Below are 19,165 nucleotides of genomic sequence, written 5' to 3'. Positions count from 1 at the left end.
ATTCTTATGACATGGCAATCTGAAACAATATTTTTATATTTGAATATTTATTATTATTGACTATGTTGTAAACTACCCTGAGTCTCGCCCTGCTGAGAAAGGGTGGGGTATAAATCAAATTAAATAAATAAAATTAATGAAGCATGTGTAGATACGAAAAACAACTGGATGTGATTCTCACTTTTAAAAACAGAGACATGTTTCTGTTGACACAAATCTTCATTTTAAAAATAAATGGAAAATAATGCTTATTTTAATGTTTAGACTTTGGGGGAAGACAAATGTTTTGATCAGAAGTTAACACTTTTTAAATAGACATAAAATACAGTTGATTTGATACAAATATATTGCTACTAGGTTTGGAGAGTTAACATGAGCCTCCTCTACAATCAAATAGCAATGGAGTCAGAATCCAAAGCTTGATATTGTATAATTTATTTGTGCTCTATAGAAGGTGCTTTGGTAAAGCTATAATTACATGAATAGTTTCTTTGCTTGTGCCTTGGTCTTGGCAGCTGGATACAATCAGGATGCTATTCCTATCACTTCATTACTCTGCCATTGACTACCAGATCAAAACACAGGCTGACAAGAGCACGGACAAGTCATCATTAATACACCCAGAGGTTCTACATACTTCTGGCTGCATTACTCAATGGACACATTCCCCAAGGTGTTCAGTTTGAAAGGAAATATTTCAAGAAATCAGTAGTAGAGACAGTGCTTAACCTATATCAAACAAGATTTTTATTTTAGGTACTTTTTGTGCACCTTTGCTTGTTTTTCATTGATGTATCTGTGTTCCTATACATAATACCTTGAAAAAAATAATAACTTTAATCACCTCCCTCAATACTGTACTGGATGGGGACATTTCTCTTTGTCAGAAGTATTGCAATTGGCACTAGACAATATGTATCTATGACACTTAATGGCAATTCTACCACCACCTGTGTATCACTGTTTCCTTCAATGAGCATTATAAAATATGAAGTGGCCCTTTCTGTATAAGAATGCAGAGTACATGGTCTCAGGGTGCCTTGCTCAGGTTTCCTTTGGACTGCTGCATCACATGGGGCAGAAGCACAGACTAAGATGGAGGGGGGAGTTCTAGTCCCAAATTTCCAAAGTGCCTAGTAATTTTTCTTCATACTAGATGCCCTCATATTTCAATTTGGAACCAAAAATTCCACTGTGATGGTGTTTTGTTGCAGCTACTAATTAAGGCATAATGCACTAAAAATAGAACTTGAACCCAGCCAAAGCAAGGCCAAGCTAGAAGCTAGGGATGGGGGAGCTGGGCCTTGCTTTTTAATTGCTAAGGACAGCTTAGAAAGGACAGTAGCCAAAGAGAACAGACAGCTCAGGGAAGGGCATGTCACAGAGTGAAAATATGCAACCTCAGCTGGGGAGACCAGACTCATTGACTAGCAGATTGAATAGAACAAATGATAGTGAAAAATCCAACAGATTCCTTAATGTGTGAATAGGAGTGAGAAACTGGAACAAGACCTAGCCTGCATTTTCTTCCCTAGAAACCAACATGAGCTTCCTCTGGCGATGCTCTAGGGGCATTGGAGACAAAGGGGGCAAGAGGGCTGGCAGGGCCTCCCCTGGTTTGATGTCAGGAGGCTGGGGAATCTTGGAGTTGGGGCCTGGCTGTGGCTTCCAGACTGCTTGCTCTGTTGGAGCCTCCGGTCCTGGTCCTGCAGAGACTATTCAAGGTTCTGACTGAGCTCAGGCCAGAGGCAGAGCTCAGGAGGCTCAGGCCAGAGGCAGCGCGAGGGGGAACTGCGCCTGGGCAGTGCGCGTGTGCCCTGCGCCCCTGTTGCAGCGTCCCCTGCTCCAGAACACCCCCGCCCCCTCAACGGCCTGGCCACGCCTCCATTGCTGGCTCAGGCTCACAGCCTACAGGCATTTTCTGTCCTACCACACTTATAATGATGAAAAGAAATGAGGGAAACCCTTAAGCAGCTAGTGCCTGCAAATGGTCCAAAGTGACTTAAGTAGCCAGTATAGTGTAGTGGTTAAGAGCAGGTGGATTCTAAGCTGGATAATTGAGTTTGTATTCCCCACTCCTCCACCTGAGTGGCAGAGGCTTATCTGGTGAACCAGATGTGTTTCCACAATACTACATTCCTGCTGGGTGACCCTGGGCTAGTCACAGTTCTTTGGTGCTCTCTCAGTCCCACCTACCTCACATGGTGTCTGTTGTGGGGAGAGGAAGGGAAAGGAGCTTGTAAGCCACCTTGAGTCCTTTTACAGGAGAGAAAGGTGGGATATAAATTCAAAGTCGTCTTCTTCTTTAACTAGTTTTCCTTTCCCTAGTAAAGAAGGGATATAGCTAGAATACAGAGCCTCCTCTGGAAGCAGAAGAGTTGCTTTTTTCTGCTTCGTGATTCCAAGAACAGATGCTCAATTCAGGTACCCTAATCTAATTTAAATTATTGAAGTGTTCTACTCCTTAGCTCAATCAATAACCAAAAGGGAGACTGTAACCAAGCTATGAGAAGGAGACTGGGGCTGGGAGGGGCAGCCACAAAGAAAAGCCATAAAGGCCTGCACCAGGAAAGCTAGGGGTTTTAAAAAAAAGAAATTAATTAAATAATGCTATTGACCCATAAGCACAAGGAGATGTCCCTTGTGACCACGATCAGGACCATTCATACTATAATATTTTCCATTATTATGTAAGGGTATGAAAGTTGGACAATGAAGAAAGCTGACAAGAAATTTGATTCATTTGAAATGCGGTGTTGGAGGAGAATATTATAGATATCATGGACCACCAGAAACATAAATAAGTGGGCTCTAGATCAAGTGAAGTCTCAGCTCTCCCTAGAAGCTAAAATGACTAAACTGATTGTGCTTTTGTCACATTATGAGAATACAAGAGTCTCTGGAAAAGACAAAGAAAAGTTGAAGACTAAGAAAAGTTGAAAGAACAAGACCCAACATAAACTCAATCAAGGAATCCATGGCCCTCAATTTGCAAGACCTGAGCAGGGCTGTCAATCAGGGGACATTTGGGAGGTCACAAGTTCATAGGGTTGACATAAACTGGAAGCAACTTGATTGTACTTAACATACATACACAGACATTCCATATCACCAAGCCAATGTCCAAAAATCAGGAATGCAACGCTGGAATTCTGCTGGAATGTTTTTACCCAATAAAATGGGGAGGTGCACACTTCATCTTAAAGTGATAATGATAATGACTCACTTCAGTGTAATGCTCAATAGGGTCCACATATATACGTGAATATATTAGCGTAAACAGTGAGTACAGCATATATAGCTAACTGGCTATTAAAAAATCTATTCAGCAAATAGATGTGATGAATATGGATAAAAGATGGGGCTCAAACAGGTTACAGTGCTTGCTTATTTTTAAGACTGTGGCAGAAAAATGGCAACCTTTGAAAGCTGCTGACTGGATATCTAGGAGCAGTATAACACACAGCAGCAGCAAGCCAAACATTTTCCAAACCTAGCTGAAACAGTTTGGCATTGCACCATGACCAACTTTATTTTTCTATGAAAGCACAGGAAAAAGTTTTGCCAAGTCAAAGCTTACACAGGAAGAAGGAGAAATCTCCTTGTTCAGCCATTAATAGGCACTTAGCATTTCATGTTACCATGAAACCTAAACAAAGAGTGTTTATATATGAACCTGATTTTACACCACTATCCCTATCAGTCAATGGAATACAGACACAGCAAGTGGTTAAGTGACTTGCCTCTCACAGAACACAAAAACTAGATTGGCAACTCCAACACTACCATAACCTTCCCAGTCATGGCACCAAAGCTCTGGAAAGTTGTCTTCAGGAAAATTCATTTGTCCCCTTCTGTTGCAGTCTTCTACCAGTGGGTGAAGACTTTTTCTTTCATTTAGCATTTCTGCAATGATCCCTCCTCCCTAACTCATTTTATGTATGTATTTTAACTGTTTTATAAACTCTTTTTGAAGTTGTTTTAATAAGATATGTTTGGGAGGAGGGTTTATTTTAATAATTTAATAGTGTATTTTATCATGTTAGCCACGTTGGCAGGCTTGTAAGGATAGAAAGGCAGGCATATAAATGTTGTAAATAAATATATAAACATAAATTTTGTAAATAAATAAAATATAAATTTTGTAAGTAAATAAAACAATAAAAAAATAAAATAATGATAAATGGGCGACAAGCAGAAAAATGAAACCTATTAATAAAATTATACTTTGGAATCCAAAAGGCTGCAGTATCACTCTTCAATGCTATTGTACAGGTGGGGTCTCAAAATATAAAACCTGTTTCAGAGCAATATTGGTCCAGTTTGCCTTTAATTTTTTAAAATTATGACAGGCTGAATACATGTTACATTTATTTGCTCTCTTGCTTTTATCTTTCTTGTTAGGAGAACAAAAAGCTGATTAATGAATAGAAATGGTATATAGTCTTAACAGTTTAAGAGCACAGTACAGTATCTGTCAGTACTTCTGTCAACACAACACTGAAAAACTGTTCTCTTACTGCTTACAAAGCTCCCACTTTTAGCCACAGGGCAGTTGCTATTCCTTGCTCCTTAAATTAAACAGCACACAGGGGCTACATTGCTCTAGCTTCAAAAGTTTTTCACCGTGCAATAAATCAGCAAGGACCTTAATAGTTCACTTTTAACAAGTAAAAAATGTCTGACACTTGGAGCGTTACTTTAATTTTTATGGCTGAAAGTGTACAGATTGAAGTGTTCCCGACCCCCTTTTCTTCTTTTTATAAAAAGCCCTGATCGATATAGCCAGACAAGCCTGTTCTACTACAGTGTTCTGCCACATATTTAAAACCAGGGTCTGGAGAATAAGAGAAAGAGAGAGAGAGAGAACAAATGTTACCAACAGCACATTTCCAAATGTTTCTCTTGACTGAAGCAAGGCACTTAAAAAGAAACCCTCTTGGTAACATTATATGCTGCTACTGTTCCCTCAACATTCCCTTGCAAACTACTTAGAAACGCAATAGATACTTTCCTGGTGAAATACATAAACAGATAAATAAATTACCACAGGCTGAGGACAAGTTAAACATCTGGTAGCCAGCTCAGGCCTGTCATAGAAGTCAAAGACACTCTAGCCCACAGAAGATTGATCTGCAGTTACCGATTAGGGGGTTGAAGGTAAAAACTGCATTTATCCACACTTCCTTTTATGTTGTCCTACAGAGAAAACTGTAATTCCCCACCCCAACCCCTCCGCAAAATATAATGCTGGTTAAACTAGCCTGATACAACTGTATTTTCTTCTTCTTAAAATACCACAGACTAATTTTGCAGCAGTTCAGACACGATTGATATGACTCTTTATAATCCCATCTGATTAGCACTGCTGTAGATGGCAGAAATGTTCTATAAACTGGGGGAAGAATTTTTTTTTTAAAGACAGCTTTCCAAGACTCAGATGTGTTTGCCAAAACAGGGGAAGCTTTATCCAAATGGCACAGAGTTCACACAAATAATATCCAGGCTGTTATACAGGCATTGTTCTATCATCCAAGCATCTGGCCAACATCAGTCAAATAAAATAGGTAAAATGGACCCAGCAGTTCAAACATGGAGCTGGGAGTTACAGATTCCAGATTTTGTTGCTGCATCAGTGAGTAACCTTAAAAAACCAGTGTTGCATTTATCTATATCCGTTATTCATTGAGTTGTCTTCTGTCCATGCCTACATGGGACTGCACAGGTGCAGGCTGGCCCTGGACGAAGGATTTTACAAACTTCTAGAAGTATCTACCTTAGGAGTGCTCCCCCTCTCCTCCAACAAGCAGCTGGAACATTTCCCCATTAAAATGACAATGCCACAAAAAGGGAGGGAGCACTCCTCCCCTTAGTTCTCCAATTGCTGATGCAGGGCTAACAAAAGACTGTACATGCTAGGCAGTCTACAGCAGGGAAGGAGGGAGGGACATGTGCCTGCACAGAAGGGCACTCAATTAACAACAATTACGGGCTTCTAAAAGATCAGCCACTGGTTCACACACACACCCGCCACATGCCCCCACTGCCCACTTACCTGACTGCTGAGGGAAAACAGCAGCTTCAGGGGGGTTGCTGGGGGGGCCGGCTGCACGGGGCCAACTGACCACCGATTGGGCTGTGCGCCTCTGGGCAGGCAGCATGGCCTTTGGGGAAGGGAGATTCCAGCTGGTTAGCTACCAGTTCAGCAAAACCTATGCGAACTGGAACCTCTGGTTACAGGTAGTGCAACACTGTTGTTCATTTTAATGGTCTTTGCACAGTTCCATACAGGAGAGTAGCAAGCTCATTATCCCTAGAAAATTAAGAGATTCAGAAGCCCAAAGCAGAAAGCGAATGCAGCTTTCTACCTAGTGCCTCGTGCTTCCTCTCATCATGATCTATTAGAGATGAATGTGAAAAACAACCATTGTGTTTGCACAGTAGGGAATCAGTGATCATCAAATTTGCCTGAGGGTGGTGGTATAAAGGGTCGCAACCCTCGGGCTTGCTCCTAAAAAAAGTTCTTCACCTTTTTAGTGGAGGTATAACAAGAGACTGCTTTTATCCAATTATCATATGCCATATTGAGGAATTCTTTAATTAACAGAAAGGACAACAGCGCATTGTCCTTTGAATAAAGAAAGTCCTGCCAGACTCAAGAGAAGAAGCCATTTCATAGTCCATATTCAGAGATCTAGCCATCCTAACTAACTGTTCAGAGAATATTGTAATATCACTGGATGGTGAAAGAGAAGATAGGCCCCCAACTGAAACGGCATCTGGCTTCTCTTCTATAGGAGGATGAATTTGTTCCTCTGGATCTGACACTGATAGAACAGGTGATGAATCATAGTGACAACAGTGAATAGAATCTGATGTCCTCACTGAAAGGGCCTTGATCTCGAAGAAGCTGATTCATGTCCACGAGAGTGGCCATGTGACAAAGGTGATAAGTATGGCAAGCCAAAATGGCACTGACTATGGAGTACCAGTGAGACCTAAGCGAAGCTTCAGATGGAGGCTGATGGTGAAAGGAACCTACTTACATCAAAGAACAAAGAACAATGAGACAGGAGCATACAATGCCTAGGGGAACTCGACGCAGAAAGTGATTTGTGTTGGGGAGACTTGGATGTCGGTCTCTCCGGAGGTGACAGGTGCTGATCTCTCTCCTCTCAATAACATCAATGCCGAAGACAACCAATGCAGCTTCTGCAACTGAAAGAGTAGGTGTATGAGGCTTGGCACCAGCTCTGATGAAGGCGATTTATGTTGATTGGAGGTTGATCGACATCAACAAGAACTTGGGGAAGGAACAGGAGACTGATGTCGAGATATTGATCAGCACTGATGAGAAGTCAACATTGGCAAAGAAAACTGACGTTGTGAATTTCGCTGACACGCTGAGTTGACTCCAGGCAGTGAAAAAGGACCTTGTCCTTTAAGGACATTTTCTTCAGGTGACATGTTGCTGACTGCCAGAGATGGTGACAGTTGAGCCATGGAGCATCAGCATTATACCAGACTGCAGCCCCTAGAAGATTTGGATGGTTGAGACAGGAGCATACGATGCCTAGGGGAACTCGACGCAGAAAGTGATTTGTGTTGGGGAGACCTGGATGTCGGTCTCTCCGGAGGTGACAAGTGCTGATCTCTCCCTGTGCTTATTTTTTGGGCTGAGTCTGCTTAGATTTCAGCTTTATCTTTCTTGGCGGGTGGTTCAAAAGAAAGGCCTGGGAACATCAGCTGCAAAGGCAGCTCTTGACGCATAGACAACAGCAGAGTGGATATGGGACTTCTTACCTGAATCCAAACTAGGTGCAGCTTTTAAGCAAGCCACCTGTTCTCGTCTGGCTTTAGGTGTTAAGAGAGCACAAGGTCGAAAAGTGGATGGAACGGTCTTCATTCTTCACAATTTTTGTTCTGCATTTAAGGCACTTCTTAAAAAGTGTAAGCTTCTTTCCCTCCATAATCACTTGGAAAGAAGATAATCAAATAGAAAGCCAAAGGAGAAGAATGAATAAATGTAGGCAGAACTATATGCCTTGAAATAGAATCATGAAGAAAAATCTCCTCAGACAACTAGAAAAAACCGTAAGAAGCTAAAACGATGTCCTCTGAGGGGAGGCATGTTCCCACCCATGACATGGAAAATGCTCAGACTATGTGTTGGAGGGGAGGGGGAACACTCCTAAGGTAGATACTTCTAGAAGCTTGGAAATCTCACCTCCATGATCAACCTCTGCTTGTACAGTCCCATACAGAACAGTACAGATACTACGAAGATGAACATCACTTACCTTGGTTCTTCAGCTTTTACCATTTCAAGTATGAGAAACCAACACCCTAACAAGAACCACACTACAGTATTCAAGTATGAGATGTGACTTAGTATATACACTATAAAGAGGCTTCCTTGACAGTAACACCCCTTTGCAATTCTGTAATCCTTAAAGAAAATGCCAGCTGCAGTTCACTGTCACACTCTACAATGCTAGCTCAGCTGGAAGTTTCCAGCAATTTTTGTTTGGATTCCAGCCCCCTCACCCCCCAATTTTGGACTTCAATCCAGCAGGCTCTATGATAATCAACATACCATAGCACCCATTATGAACTAGCAGTGACACAAGGATCTAAACATTATCCTCAAAGTCCTACTAGGGTACACTTTTAATCTACCATAATATATTTCCTGTTCTCAGAGAAGTTCAACTGAGAATGAAAGAAGAGTATGGATACATCTTTCAGAGGAAGAAACCTGTCCAAATGTTGCCTCCTTCACTTCAAAATCAAATGAGAGATAGTATGGTGTAGTGGTTAGACCCTGACTGTGGGGACCCAAATTCAGATCCTCACAGCCATGAAACTCTCTGGATGAACTTGTACCATACACACATTCAGAGTAACTTATCTCACAGATGATTCTGAGGATAAAATGTTGAGGAGACCCATGTTTTTTACCCAGAGATCCTTTGCAGGGTAAAAATGGGGCAACTAGAAGAAGTAGTGACATCCTGATCCAAGTTTCATTAACGTGAAAAATTATACTACTGAGGGGACACAACAGGACATTTTTTAGTTCTGGCAAACAGCTGGGGAATTCTCTCCATAGGAAGGTCAATCAAAATCTATCCACTACTCTTTTTAGGATGCAGAGAAAGCAAAATTATCTAGGAAGGCTCTTGTCAATTGATTGGAATTTTACTTGTAGCTAAATTTGTTTTCAATTTCCATCCTGTATTTAAAGAAGAATATAAATACGACAGCTAAATACATACATAGATAAATATCTACCTAATGAACAGTCATTTACTGTGAATATTTAAAAATCAGAGGCCCAGCCTACTCTTTCATCGACTGCCTTTGGCCACCACTTAAGAAGAGAGCTGCTTTCTTTTTAGAACAAATCGGAGAATTCCAGTATTCCTCACATGATCCTTTTTGCAAGGGTGCACTTAAGAAGGTCTGCAGTACAGAAAACAGCCACATCTATCTAGGTGTATCCCATGTTATTAATTTTACTATAAGAACTGACAGAAAGCAGAAGCAATGGATTCAGAGGTTACCATTATTCTAAAGGGAAGAGCCAAGCATGATTACCCTCAAGTATTCTGAACATGACCATATTCCCATTTGAGTGTTATACTGTCTAAGTGGCAGAACTTGAACCTGTCATCTGGATACTTCAACAGATTCAAGTAAGGAACTTTGCTTTCCATGTAACTGCTAATCTTTACAGAATTTTCCCATCTGGAATCACACATAGTTTTATTAACCTCTTTTTCTCCCATGTTTTTGTTATTTTTTCTTCCCAACACTATAGATACAGCAGTTCATCTGGACCAGCTGCTAAAATTTCCACCTGAACGTATAGTGTATTCCTCCAGCTCCTATAACCCAATCCTGAGCCCCCAGCAGTGGGACGCAGTGCTGCTATGGCACTGCCCCACTGCCTCCAAGAGGGCGTCTTGGTGGCACAAAGAGGCAAAAACAAAAAAAGTCTCCCTGCCACCAAAAAGCCCTCCAATGGGCTCTATGGATTTACGCCACTGTGCAACCCCATCTCCACTCCCCTGGCCACAGCTCAGGAATGACCCCCCCCCCTCCGCACGCTGATGCAGTTGACACAGCGGTCTGTGCCATTTGGCCATTGTGGAGGACCACAGTGACAGTCAATCATTAGATGTACCCCTCTGATGAGATAAGTGCCCCAGGGAAGGTAAATCCACTGGCATGGTTCCGCACCGCCTCCATAGGCAGATTTGGCCTCCCTCTTTGGATTGAATAGAATAGAATAGAATAGAATAGAATAGAATAGAATAGAATAGAATCTTTATTGGCCAAGTGTGATTGGACACACAAGGAATTTGTCTCCGGTGCATATGCTCTCAATGTACATAAAAGAAAAATACATTTGTCAAGAATCATAAAGTACAACACTTAATGATTGTCATATAGATCTAATAAGCAATCAGGAAACAATCAATAGTAAGGAAACCATAAAATGTAAAATCATAAAATAAAATGAAATAAATTGAAATGAAATGTCAGCACAGGCTGTAGTCATACAGTCATAAGTGGGAGGAGATGGGTAATAGGAATGATGAAAAAAGTAGTGCAGTAATTATATATAATAAATAGTTTAACATTATCGAGGAAATTATTTGTTTAACAGAGTGATGGCATTCGGGAAAAAACTGTTCTTATGTCTAGTTGTCTTGGTGTGCAGTGCTCTGTAGCGACGTTTAGAGGGTAAGAGTTGAAACAGTTTATGACCAGGATGCGAGGGGTCAGTAAATATTTTCACAGTCTTTTTTTTGACCCGCGGCAGTATACAGGTCCTTTCAATGGAAGGCAGGTTAGCAGCAACTGTTTTTTCTGCAGTTCTGATTATTCTCTGGAAGTCTGTGTTTATCTTGTTGGGTTGCAGAACCAAACCACACAGTTATAGAGGTGCAGATGACAGACTCAATGATTCCTCTGTAGAACTGTGTATCAGCAGCTCCTTTGGGCAGTTTGAGCTTCCTGAGTTGGCGAGAGAAAGAACATTCTTTGTTGTGCTTTTTTGATGACATTTTTGATGTTAAGTGACCATTTTTAGGTCAGTGAGATATGATGGAGCCTAGGAAATTTAAAGGTCTCTACTGCTGATACTGTGTTGTCTAGTATTGTGAGAGGAGGTAGGATGGGGAGGGTTTCTCCCTAAAACTACTCACCCTATTTCTACTGCTTTAAGTGTGTTCAGTTCTAGATTGTTCCAGCAGTGGCACCACTTCAGGCTAGTTGTTCAACCTCCCCGGCCTGTATGCGGTTTCATCAAGAAAGTCTCGAATGAGACCAATCACTGCTGTATCATCTGCAAACTTCAGTATTTTAACAGATCGATCGTTTGAGATGCAGTCATTGGTATACAGAGAGAAGAGAAGTGGTGAAAGTACACAGCCTTGGGGGGCCCCTGTGCTCATTTTACAGGTGTCTGATGTAATTTTTCCTAGCCTCACCTGCTGTTTCCTATCTGTTAGGAAGCTTGTGATCCACTTACAAATATGCTCAGGTACTGCTAGCTGATTTAGTTTGGTTAGAAGAATGTCTGGTATGATAGCATTGAACTAAAGTCAACAAAGAGGACCCTTGCATAGGTCTTTGGCGATTCAAGATGCTGTAGGATATAGTGCAAAGCCATATTAACAGCATCATCTGTCGATTTATTTGCTCGGTATGCAAATTGCAAGGGGTCCAACAGTGGATCCGTGATGGTTTTCAAATGGTACATCACCAGCCTTTCAAAAGTTTTCATAACTACAGATGTTAGAGCAACTGGTCTGTAGTCACCAGTTCCTTGATGGAAGGCTTCTTCGGCACTGGGACGATAGTGGAGTGTTTGAAGCAGGAAGGAACATAGCACATCTCTAGTGATTTGTTGAAGATTTGGGTGAAGATGGGGGCCAATTGGACAGCACAGACTTTTAAGCAAGAAGGTGTTATCTTGTCTGGGCCTGGTGCCTTTCCAGGCTTCTGTCTGTGAAAACAGATCTTGCACTTCCTTTTCTGAGATCACCAGGGGCCAAACCCAATGATTTAGGTGCAGTTGTAGGAAGTTTGGCTATTGTTGGTGCATCTGAGATAGAGGTTGTGGAGAAAGGTGATCGTAGATTATTTTCAAACCTACAGTAGAACACATTCAGGTCGCTCGTCACAATTGCTGATTTTCAGCTTGGGAAGGTGGTTTTGCTGTAACCGGTGATATTTTTGAGAGTTTTCCACATGTTGTTGCTGTTTCGCTTTTGGTGAAAACTGATTTTTTAGCTTTTCAGAGTAGTTTCTTTGCTTTGCTGCTCTGATCTCCTTTGTTAATATACATTTCTGGCCTGATTATACAGCATTCTATCACTCTTTTCTGTAGGCCTCTTCTTTGAAATCCACGTAACTGCTTAAGTTTAGCTGTGAACCAAGGTTTGTTGTTACTTATATATAATGCTAGTTCCTGGTTGGTATATTAAAGATTCTTCTCAGAAGCTGACATATGATCTTACAGTATCTGTGAGTTCATCCAAATCTGCAGAGGTGTCTTTAAAAATGTTCCAGTCTGTACAGTCAAAGCAAGCCTGCAGCTTTAACTTTGCCTCTTCAGTCCAAGTTCTCATTGATTTAGTTATTGGTTTTGTGGCTTTAAATCTTTGTTTGTAAGCAGGTACAAGGTGAATCATGCAATGATCAGAATGGCCTACAGCTGCTCGTGGTAAAGACCGATAAGCATCTTTCAGTGTTGTATAGCAGTGGTCTAAGATATTCTTGCCTCTGGTGGGACAGTTGACATGCTGAAAGTATTTTGGTAGGTCTTCCCTTAAGTTTGCTTTGTTTAAATGCAAATTGGACTGTTAGTGTCTCAGTTGGGCTTAGAGAAGATAACAAGTTATGCTCACACCCTACATACCAACATAAATCTTCTTGTGCTATCCTTTCACAGACTACACTGAACTCTCCATCCGTCGGAGTCAAAGGTTTTGCAAAGAAGAGATGGGCATGGATTGCAGTCCATGACTTTATTAAGCCCCATCTTTTTCAGAAGTCTCTGGAACCAGTACGTAACAAATTTATCTGAAGAAAGTGACACACTCTGATTCATCCTTTTCTTTCTTCCCTTGACACTATAACATCAGTATCAAAACTTAGGCTGAAACATATTAAAAGTTACATTGGTCCTCAGATCTTCACTGGAGCACTTGAACCACCAGTCTGGAGAATGCAAATGCCCGAACAAGGACAATTTGAAGTTCTTTCCTTCAGACATCAATACAGTGATACTGCAAGTCCTGTCAATTTTTCTGAAGTTTATAACACTGCCACACTAGTAGCAAACATTTGATACTGACTGGCACTACTGAGACTGGTTGAAAAATGTCTTAATACTACTGAGAGTAAATCCATAATTAGCTCCTCAAACTGTGAAAAATGCCAAAATCATTAATTGTCTTACCTCATAACCAAACTGCAGTTCATCAGAAGTCAACATGATTATGTCATCATCAATGGCCAACACTGCTTCTGTTTCAATCTCATCATACGGAAAGAAGCGGTTACTCAGTTTGTTTTCTGTGGTCCGTAAAACCTTCAATGGAACTCGAACTTTGGGCCAAATGGATTCTGCCAAGAAGAGTAGGTTAATTAGATTTCATTTGTGTTCATACTGAATTTCTTCCTCTTCCCAAAATGAAATTCATCTGTCCTGTGCTTGTACTAGAGAGGAATTACAATGGGAAAATTAAATGTAACATATTTTGACACAAAGATTAAGGAAGTGTTCCATGGAAGTACAATTCTGACTATCATCATCATTTGAAGATGAAAAATAAAAATAATTTAACAAGATGCACAGGAATCCTACACAAAACCTAAAGCACAAAAAGAAGAAACTTGTACCCCACTGATGCCGGTCGAAGAATTTAGAATGATGGAAAGCAACTGATAGAAATGGAATTTGTTTGGGACAATAATTATAGGTAAAGGGAATTTATAGATTTAAAATATAGTTGCACCAGTTAACCTCCCCCCCAAAAACACTAAACTATCACTGCTGTTAATGAAGACCAATTGAAACATCACCTGATAGTAAATGGTCTGGTTGCAGCTCTGTTAAGACTAAGCAAGTATAGGTCTCATTACTGCTTTCAACGGGGCCTCTGGGGGCTCCATGTATGAACAGGATATAAGGAGTAACATGTATATGAAGTTAATAGAAAAAGATTCCACAAGTGCCCACATCCAGCAGATAAAATGTGATTATTACAAGATGAATACTGCACTACATGTGCTATTTATACATAACTTAAATATGTACCTACAATGGACCACTCTAACAGGGCAGCCCTGAAGTTAGTCAGTGTCAGGGATTCTGCTATTTTCCATTTTACATACAAAGTTTATCAACACACAGCAGGCTTTCCTAATGCTAAGAGAAAGAATAAATTCACTCTCTTCAACATATCACCTAAGCATAAAAGAACAAAAGCAGGAACATTTCACCTCGGACTTTATATGCTTTGATCCTAACTGGCATGTTTAACAAACTGCATGCAAATAGTAGCTAAGATTTATTAAATTGTATGTTCTGAGAGTTGACTTCAAATCAGCTTTTATTGTTAACTATATGACTGCATGTTTCAAGAGTACACTATTAGTAATGTTCTTAAATCTAATACAAATGTAAACTTTTACTCTCTGCACTAAACTGTAGCTATCAGGGATTTAGGAGGCTGTGATACAAATCTGAGAAACAGTCTTTTTCCTGACCTCCTATTCCAAACGCACTGAGCAGGTCACACCAATTTAAAGACAAAACATAAACAATTGTTATCTTTTAAAAATACAAATCAAACTATCAAAAATTAAAAGATTAAACATCTCAGCTTTGTTTTCTCTTAATTGACACATTGCCATCCATGGTTTTGCTGTTTCTCACTATCACCCATTCACTTAAATTCTTTACTTGTACTTCTGTTTATTTTCCCGTCATTGTACGTTTTTGATCCTTCATCTCTAACACCCTTCAAATTTATCTATGCTCATGGTCATCATTACACCTGCTCATAGTGAAGTCCACAGTTTAGTCACTGAGTAAAAAAGTACTTCCATTTGTCCATCAAGTTCACAGGGTACCCCCAAATTCTATTAGAGGTGAAGGAGAAAAAGTTCTCTATCCACCTTCTCCATTCCATGCATAATTTTATCAACTTCTGAAATGTATTCCCTTACCCATCCCTTTCTGATGGCTCTGCCTTTTCTCCCAGAAAAATTGCTCCAACCCCTTGAATATTAATTTCCAGTTGTACAATATCTTCTTTGAAGATACAGTCACCAGAATTGTACACTAATCCAAGTGAGGCCACATTGATAAATCTAGATGATAGTGGTTGTTTTATTTTCAATCTAATTCATAATTATCCTTCACATGAACATTGCCTTTTTCTTTGTCGCAAAATTCTTGACACAGTCTCAATATTCTCACTGAGATTTCCACTATAACCCCAAGATCTCTTTCAACCTCAGTAACAATAGTTCAGACTCAAACAGCATATAATTAAAATTATTATCTTTGTATTGTGGAAGGCTTTCACGGCTGAATTAAACTGGTTGTTGTGGGCCACTACCAGACCATGGCTACACAGAAAACCCACAACAACCCACAACAACTATTATTATCTTTGTTTCCACGTGTCACCATATACTTGCCAAGTCAGAAATCACTTGCTATTTTATCGCCCAAATTAGAGAGAGCCTGCTGGAGATCTTCTAAGTCTGAGTTTTCATCATCCTGAATAATCTGCTATCAACAGCAAACCCTGCTGCACCACTCGCTTCCAACCCCAAATCACTTATGATCAAATAAACAAGCACTTGTCCCAACCTGATCACTCCAGATGGCTGCAATCAGCCCTGCAATCTTGAGATTCTGTATTACAGTAAGGTTTTGCAATAGAATAGGTAAGAAATGCAGTCATCTTTGAAGACAAAGGTTATAACGTACATTTTTACAATACAGAAAATAGAATGCTTGCAGAGGCATTTGGAGGAATGACAATCAAGGGACCTATGTATGCTGTATTGTATGTTGCAATTAATACAAGTGAACATGGCTATGTGGGAGACTAGAAAAGAGCATGATGCTGTTGTAAATATGTTGTAGAAGTCTTCTCTGGATCCGAGAATAGGCAGGCTGTCAACAATTCGTAAGAACAGGAAAAAAAGAACCAGGAACCTTTCACAAGTATCTCTCTCAAGCTGTGGAGGCCGCTTCTCATAAGCCTTTTATCTCCACTGTAAAGCAGGTGGGCTTGAAGATCTCTGAGAATTACTACCAATCTCTTGATCATAGAGACCAGTTTCCCCAGCAGAAAATGGCTACTTTGAACGATTTTCAGGAAGAGAGCCTGAAGAGCTGAGTCAAATTTAGGTGACAAGAGATGAAGCTCTAGACCTACAGAGGAAATAAAAAACCGAGAAGACTCCAGGTCCTGATGGTATACACTCTAGTGTTCTTAAGGAACCCAAATTTGAGATTGTCAATCAACTAATCTGCATATATAACTCCTCACTGAATTCAGCTATTTTTCCAGAAGAAAGGAGAGTAGCAATAAAGTGGTTGAGAGGGGAACCAGGAAATTACAGGTCAGTTAGTCAACAGCTGTCTCAGGCAAATTAATAGAAATTGTAATCAAAGGTAAAATTATTAGGCAAGTAGAGGAATTGGAAGTAGAAGTAAGCAGCATAGTGGCCAAGTTTGTAGATGACACAAAATTATTCATGATAGTGAAAATGAAGAGAGATTGTGAGGAGCTCAAGGAAGATTCCCTCAGATTGAGTGAGTGGACAACATTGTGGCAGATGAAGTTCAGTGTTGCTAAGTGTAAGGTGATAAACATCTGAACAAAAAATCCCAATCTCAAGTATAGGCTAATGGGGTCTGAACTTGTTGAGACTGAGAGGGAAAAGATTGTGGGGTTTTAGTAGATAGCTCAATGCAAGTGTCAACCCAGTATCAACTCAGTATATTGCAGTAGTTAAAAGGGGGGTTATTATGAAAGGGACTGAAAATAAAATGGCCAATATTATGATGCCCCCCGTAGGACAGTGGTGCAGCCTCATGTTCAGAGGCAGCAAAGCTCTGAATACCAATGCTGGGAAGCAACATTAGCGGAAGGCCTCTATTGCCTGGGAAGCAACATTAGCGGAAGGCCTCCAGAGGAATTGTTTGGCCACTGTGTGAGCCAGGGTATTGGACTAGAGGGACCACTGCTCTAATCCAGCAGGGCTCTCCTTAGGTTCTTATGACTCCATGGCATTATATCCCAGTGAAGTTCCTGCCCTCTACAGACTCCACCCCCAAATCTCCAGCAATTTTCCAATCTGCAGTTGGCAACCCTAGTGAAGACTGTGGAAGTATAATTATGAATATAATACTCTTTCAGTTTTCCAATTCATGTATATATGAAAATGTACATAAATATCTTGAAAGAAGAGCTGTCAAGATATGCCTGGATTCCCATTTTCACTGTCAGGGAGTCTGACTTACAGTTCACAGAGTGCTCATAAAGAGTATTAAGTTCTGTGCACTTCAGATACTGGCAACCAAATGTAATACCCGAAACAGCTTCCTTAGGAAAATTGTACCCACTTCCAAACCACACTAAACAGCTATGAAAAGAAAGTTTACCTTGGAGAGATTTTTACAGAGGAGGAATTGGCCCAGATGACAAAAAGAAATGGGAAGAAATATAGAGTGAGTGCTTTTGGAAATATAATCACTCCAGTTTCCTACTCTATAGTGGCCTATAGTGACCACAACACTTTACAAAATTAATTACTGCCAGAGAGCCATCATGATGCAGTGGTTAAGAGTGGTGGACTCTAATCTGGAGAACCAGGCTTCATTCCTCACTCCTACCCATGAGCAGCAGACTCTAATCTAGTGAATGGGATTTGTTTCCTCACTCCTTCATATGAAGAACTTCAGAAAATGGCAAAGAACTGTATATGCCAGGTACACCTTGGCAATCTGATCCATGCTATGGAGCCCCTGACTATAAGGGTGTCATAATTCTGAAGTGCTATCCTAGAAACACACATAGCATTAGAATCTTTAATTTTTGTATGCCTGATTCAGTATACTCACCTAACCCAAATAAAAAGAACTATAGAGAAATCTTAATGACCAAATAGGGTGACTTCAGACTAAATGGTATCTCTTGGTTTAGAGGTCATCAATATGGGGTGATTGTGAGATTAAAATGGGACAGTCCTATGCATACTACTCTGGACCCTTAATAGAGAGGCAAAATCAACAATGAAAAATAACATGCACTAATTACAATTCTGTTGTGTCATATAATGTTTGGATGATTATGACCCTGAATTATGCGATAATGTGGATATAATTTGAAATATTTGCATTATTGGTTCCCATCTTTTGGTGTTTATGCCACTTTCAAAATTCCGATTTAAATGTGATCCAGTTTATATAAATTAAGAGCATCCACTTTCACAAGTGGTCTATTTTGGTTTTAAACCATAAATATTTCTGTATGGTATGCACTGTGGCTTAATACAGTAATTAAAATCATATCCTTCTACCAAGAATGCATACTGTGAGATGTTATTCCACGTATCTCACGAAGGGGTAATTAGACCTAATCAAAGTTAGCATGCAATTGTGGAAATAACAATTTTCAGTTATAAAACATGAAACAGTTGTGGTATAACAACAGTCAACAAATATCTGAACTTTACAAAACTTTTATTCACCCGGCATAATGTTCTCAAACTTCAAAACCATCAGTTTAGATTTAAATGCTAATGAAGAGTATTGGATAAAATGGGAAAATTATAAAAAACATTTCTGCCTACACAAATATTTCCAGCAGCAGGCATTTAAACCACAATATTTATTTTAGCAAATGCAGACTAAGTGAAAAACATCTAACATTTCAAAGTTTCCAACCAGACTATTTTTTTAATTAATATCTTACATGCAAAATCATATACATTTTCTGGCACTGCAGCACAACTGAAAGTCCTCTTTTCGTACCACCCACCCCCCTAAATCCTCAAATTAACAGTTTACATGCAGTCACCCAATAGTTCTTCCTAGGATCTTTAAGTCATAAACCAA

At 40.1% G+C, this 19,165-nt stretch overlaps 1 protein-coding gene across 1 annotated transcript in view; it reads right to left on the bottom strand.

The window, feature by feature from the left end:
- Positions 1 to 19,165, bottom strand: part of EXT2 (exostosin glycosyltransferase 2) — a 117,383-nt gene that overhangs the window by 17,424 nt on the left and 80,794 nt on the right. Inside the window, exon 11 of the mRNA XM_048484592.1 lies at positions 13,478 to 13,644. Coding sequence (XP_048340549.1) covers positions 13,478 to 13,644 — 167 coding nt within the window. The remainder of the gene's footprint in view (positions 1 to 13,477; positions 13,645 to 19,165) is intronic.

Source organism: Sphaerodactylus townsendi, linkage group LG02 (genome assembly GCF_021028975.2).
Source record: "Sphaerodactylus townsendi isolate TG3544 linkage group LG02, MPM_Stown_v2.3, whole genome shotgun sequence".
Classification (NCBI taxonomy): Eukaryota; Metazoa; Chordata; class Lepidosauria; order Squamata; family Sphaerodactylidae; genus Sphaerodactylus; species Sphaerodactylus townsendi.
The sequence above is the reverse complement of the archived record's forward strand: the minus strand, read 5'-3'. Positions and strand labels throughout refer to the sequence as shown.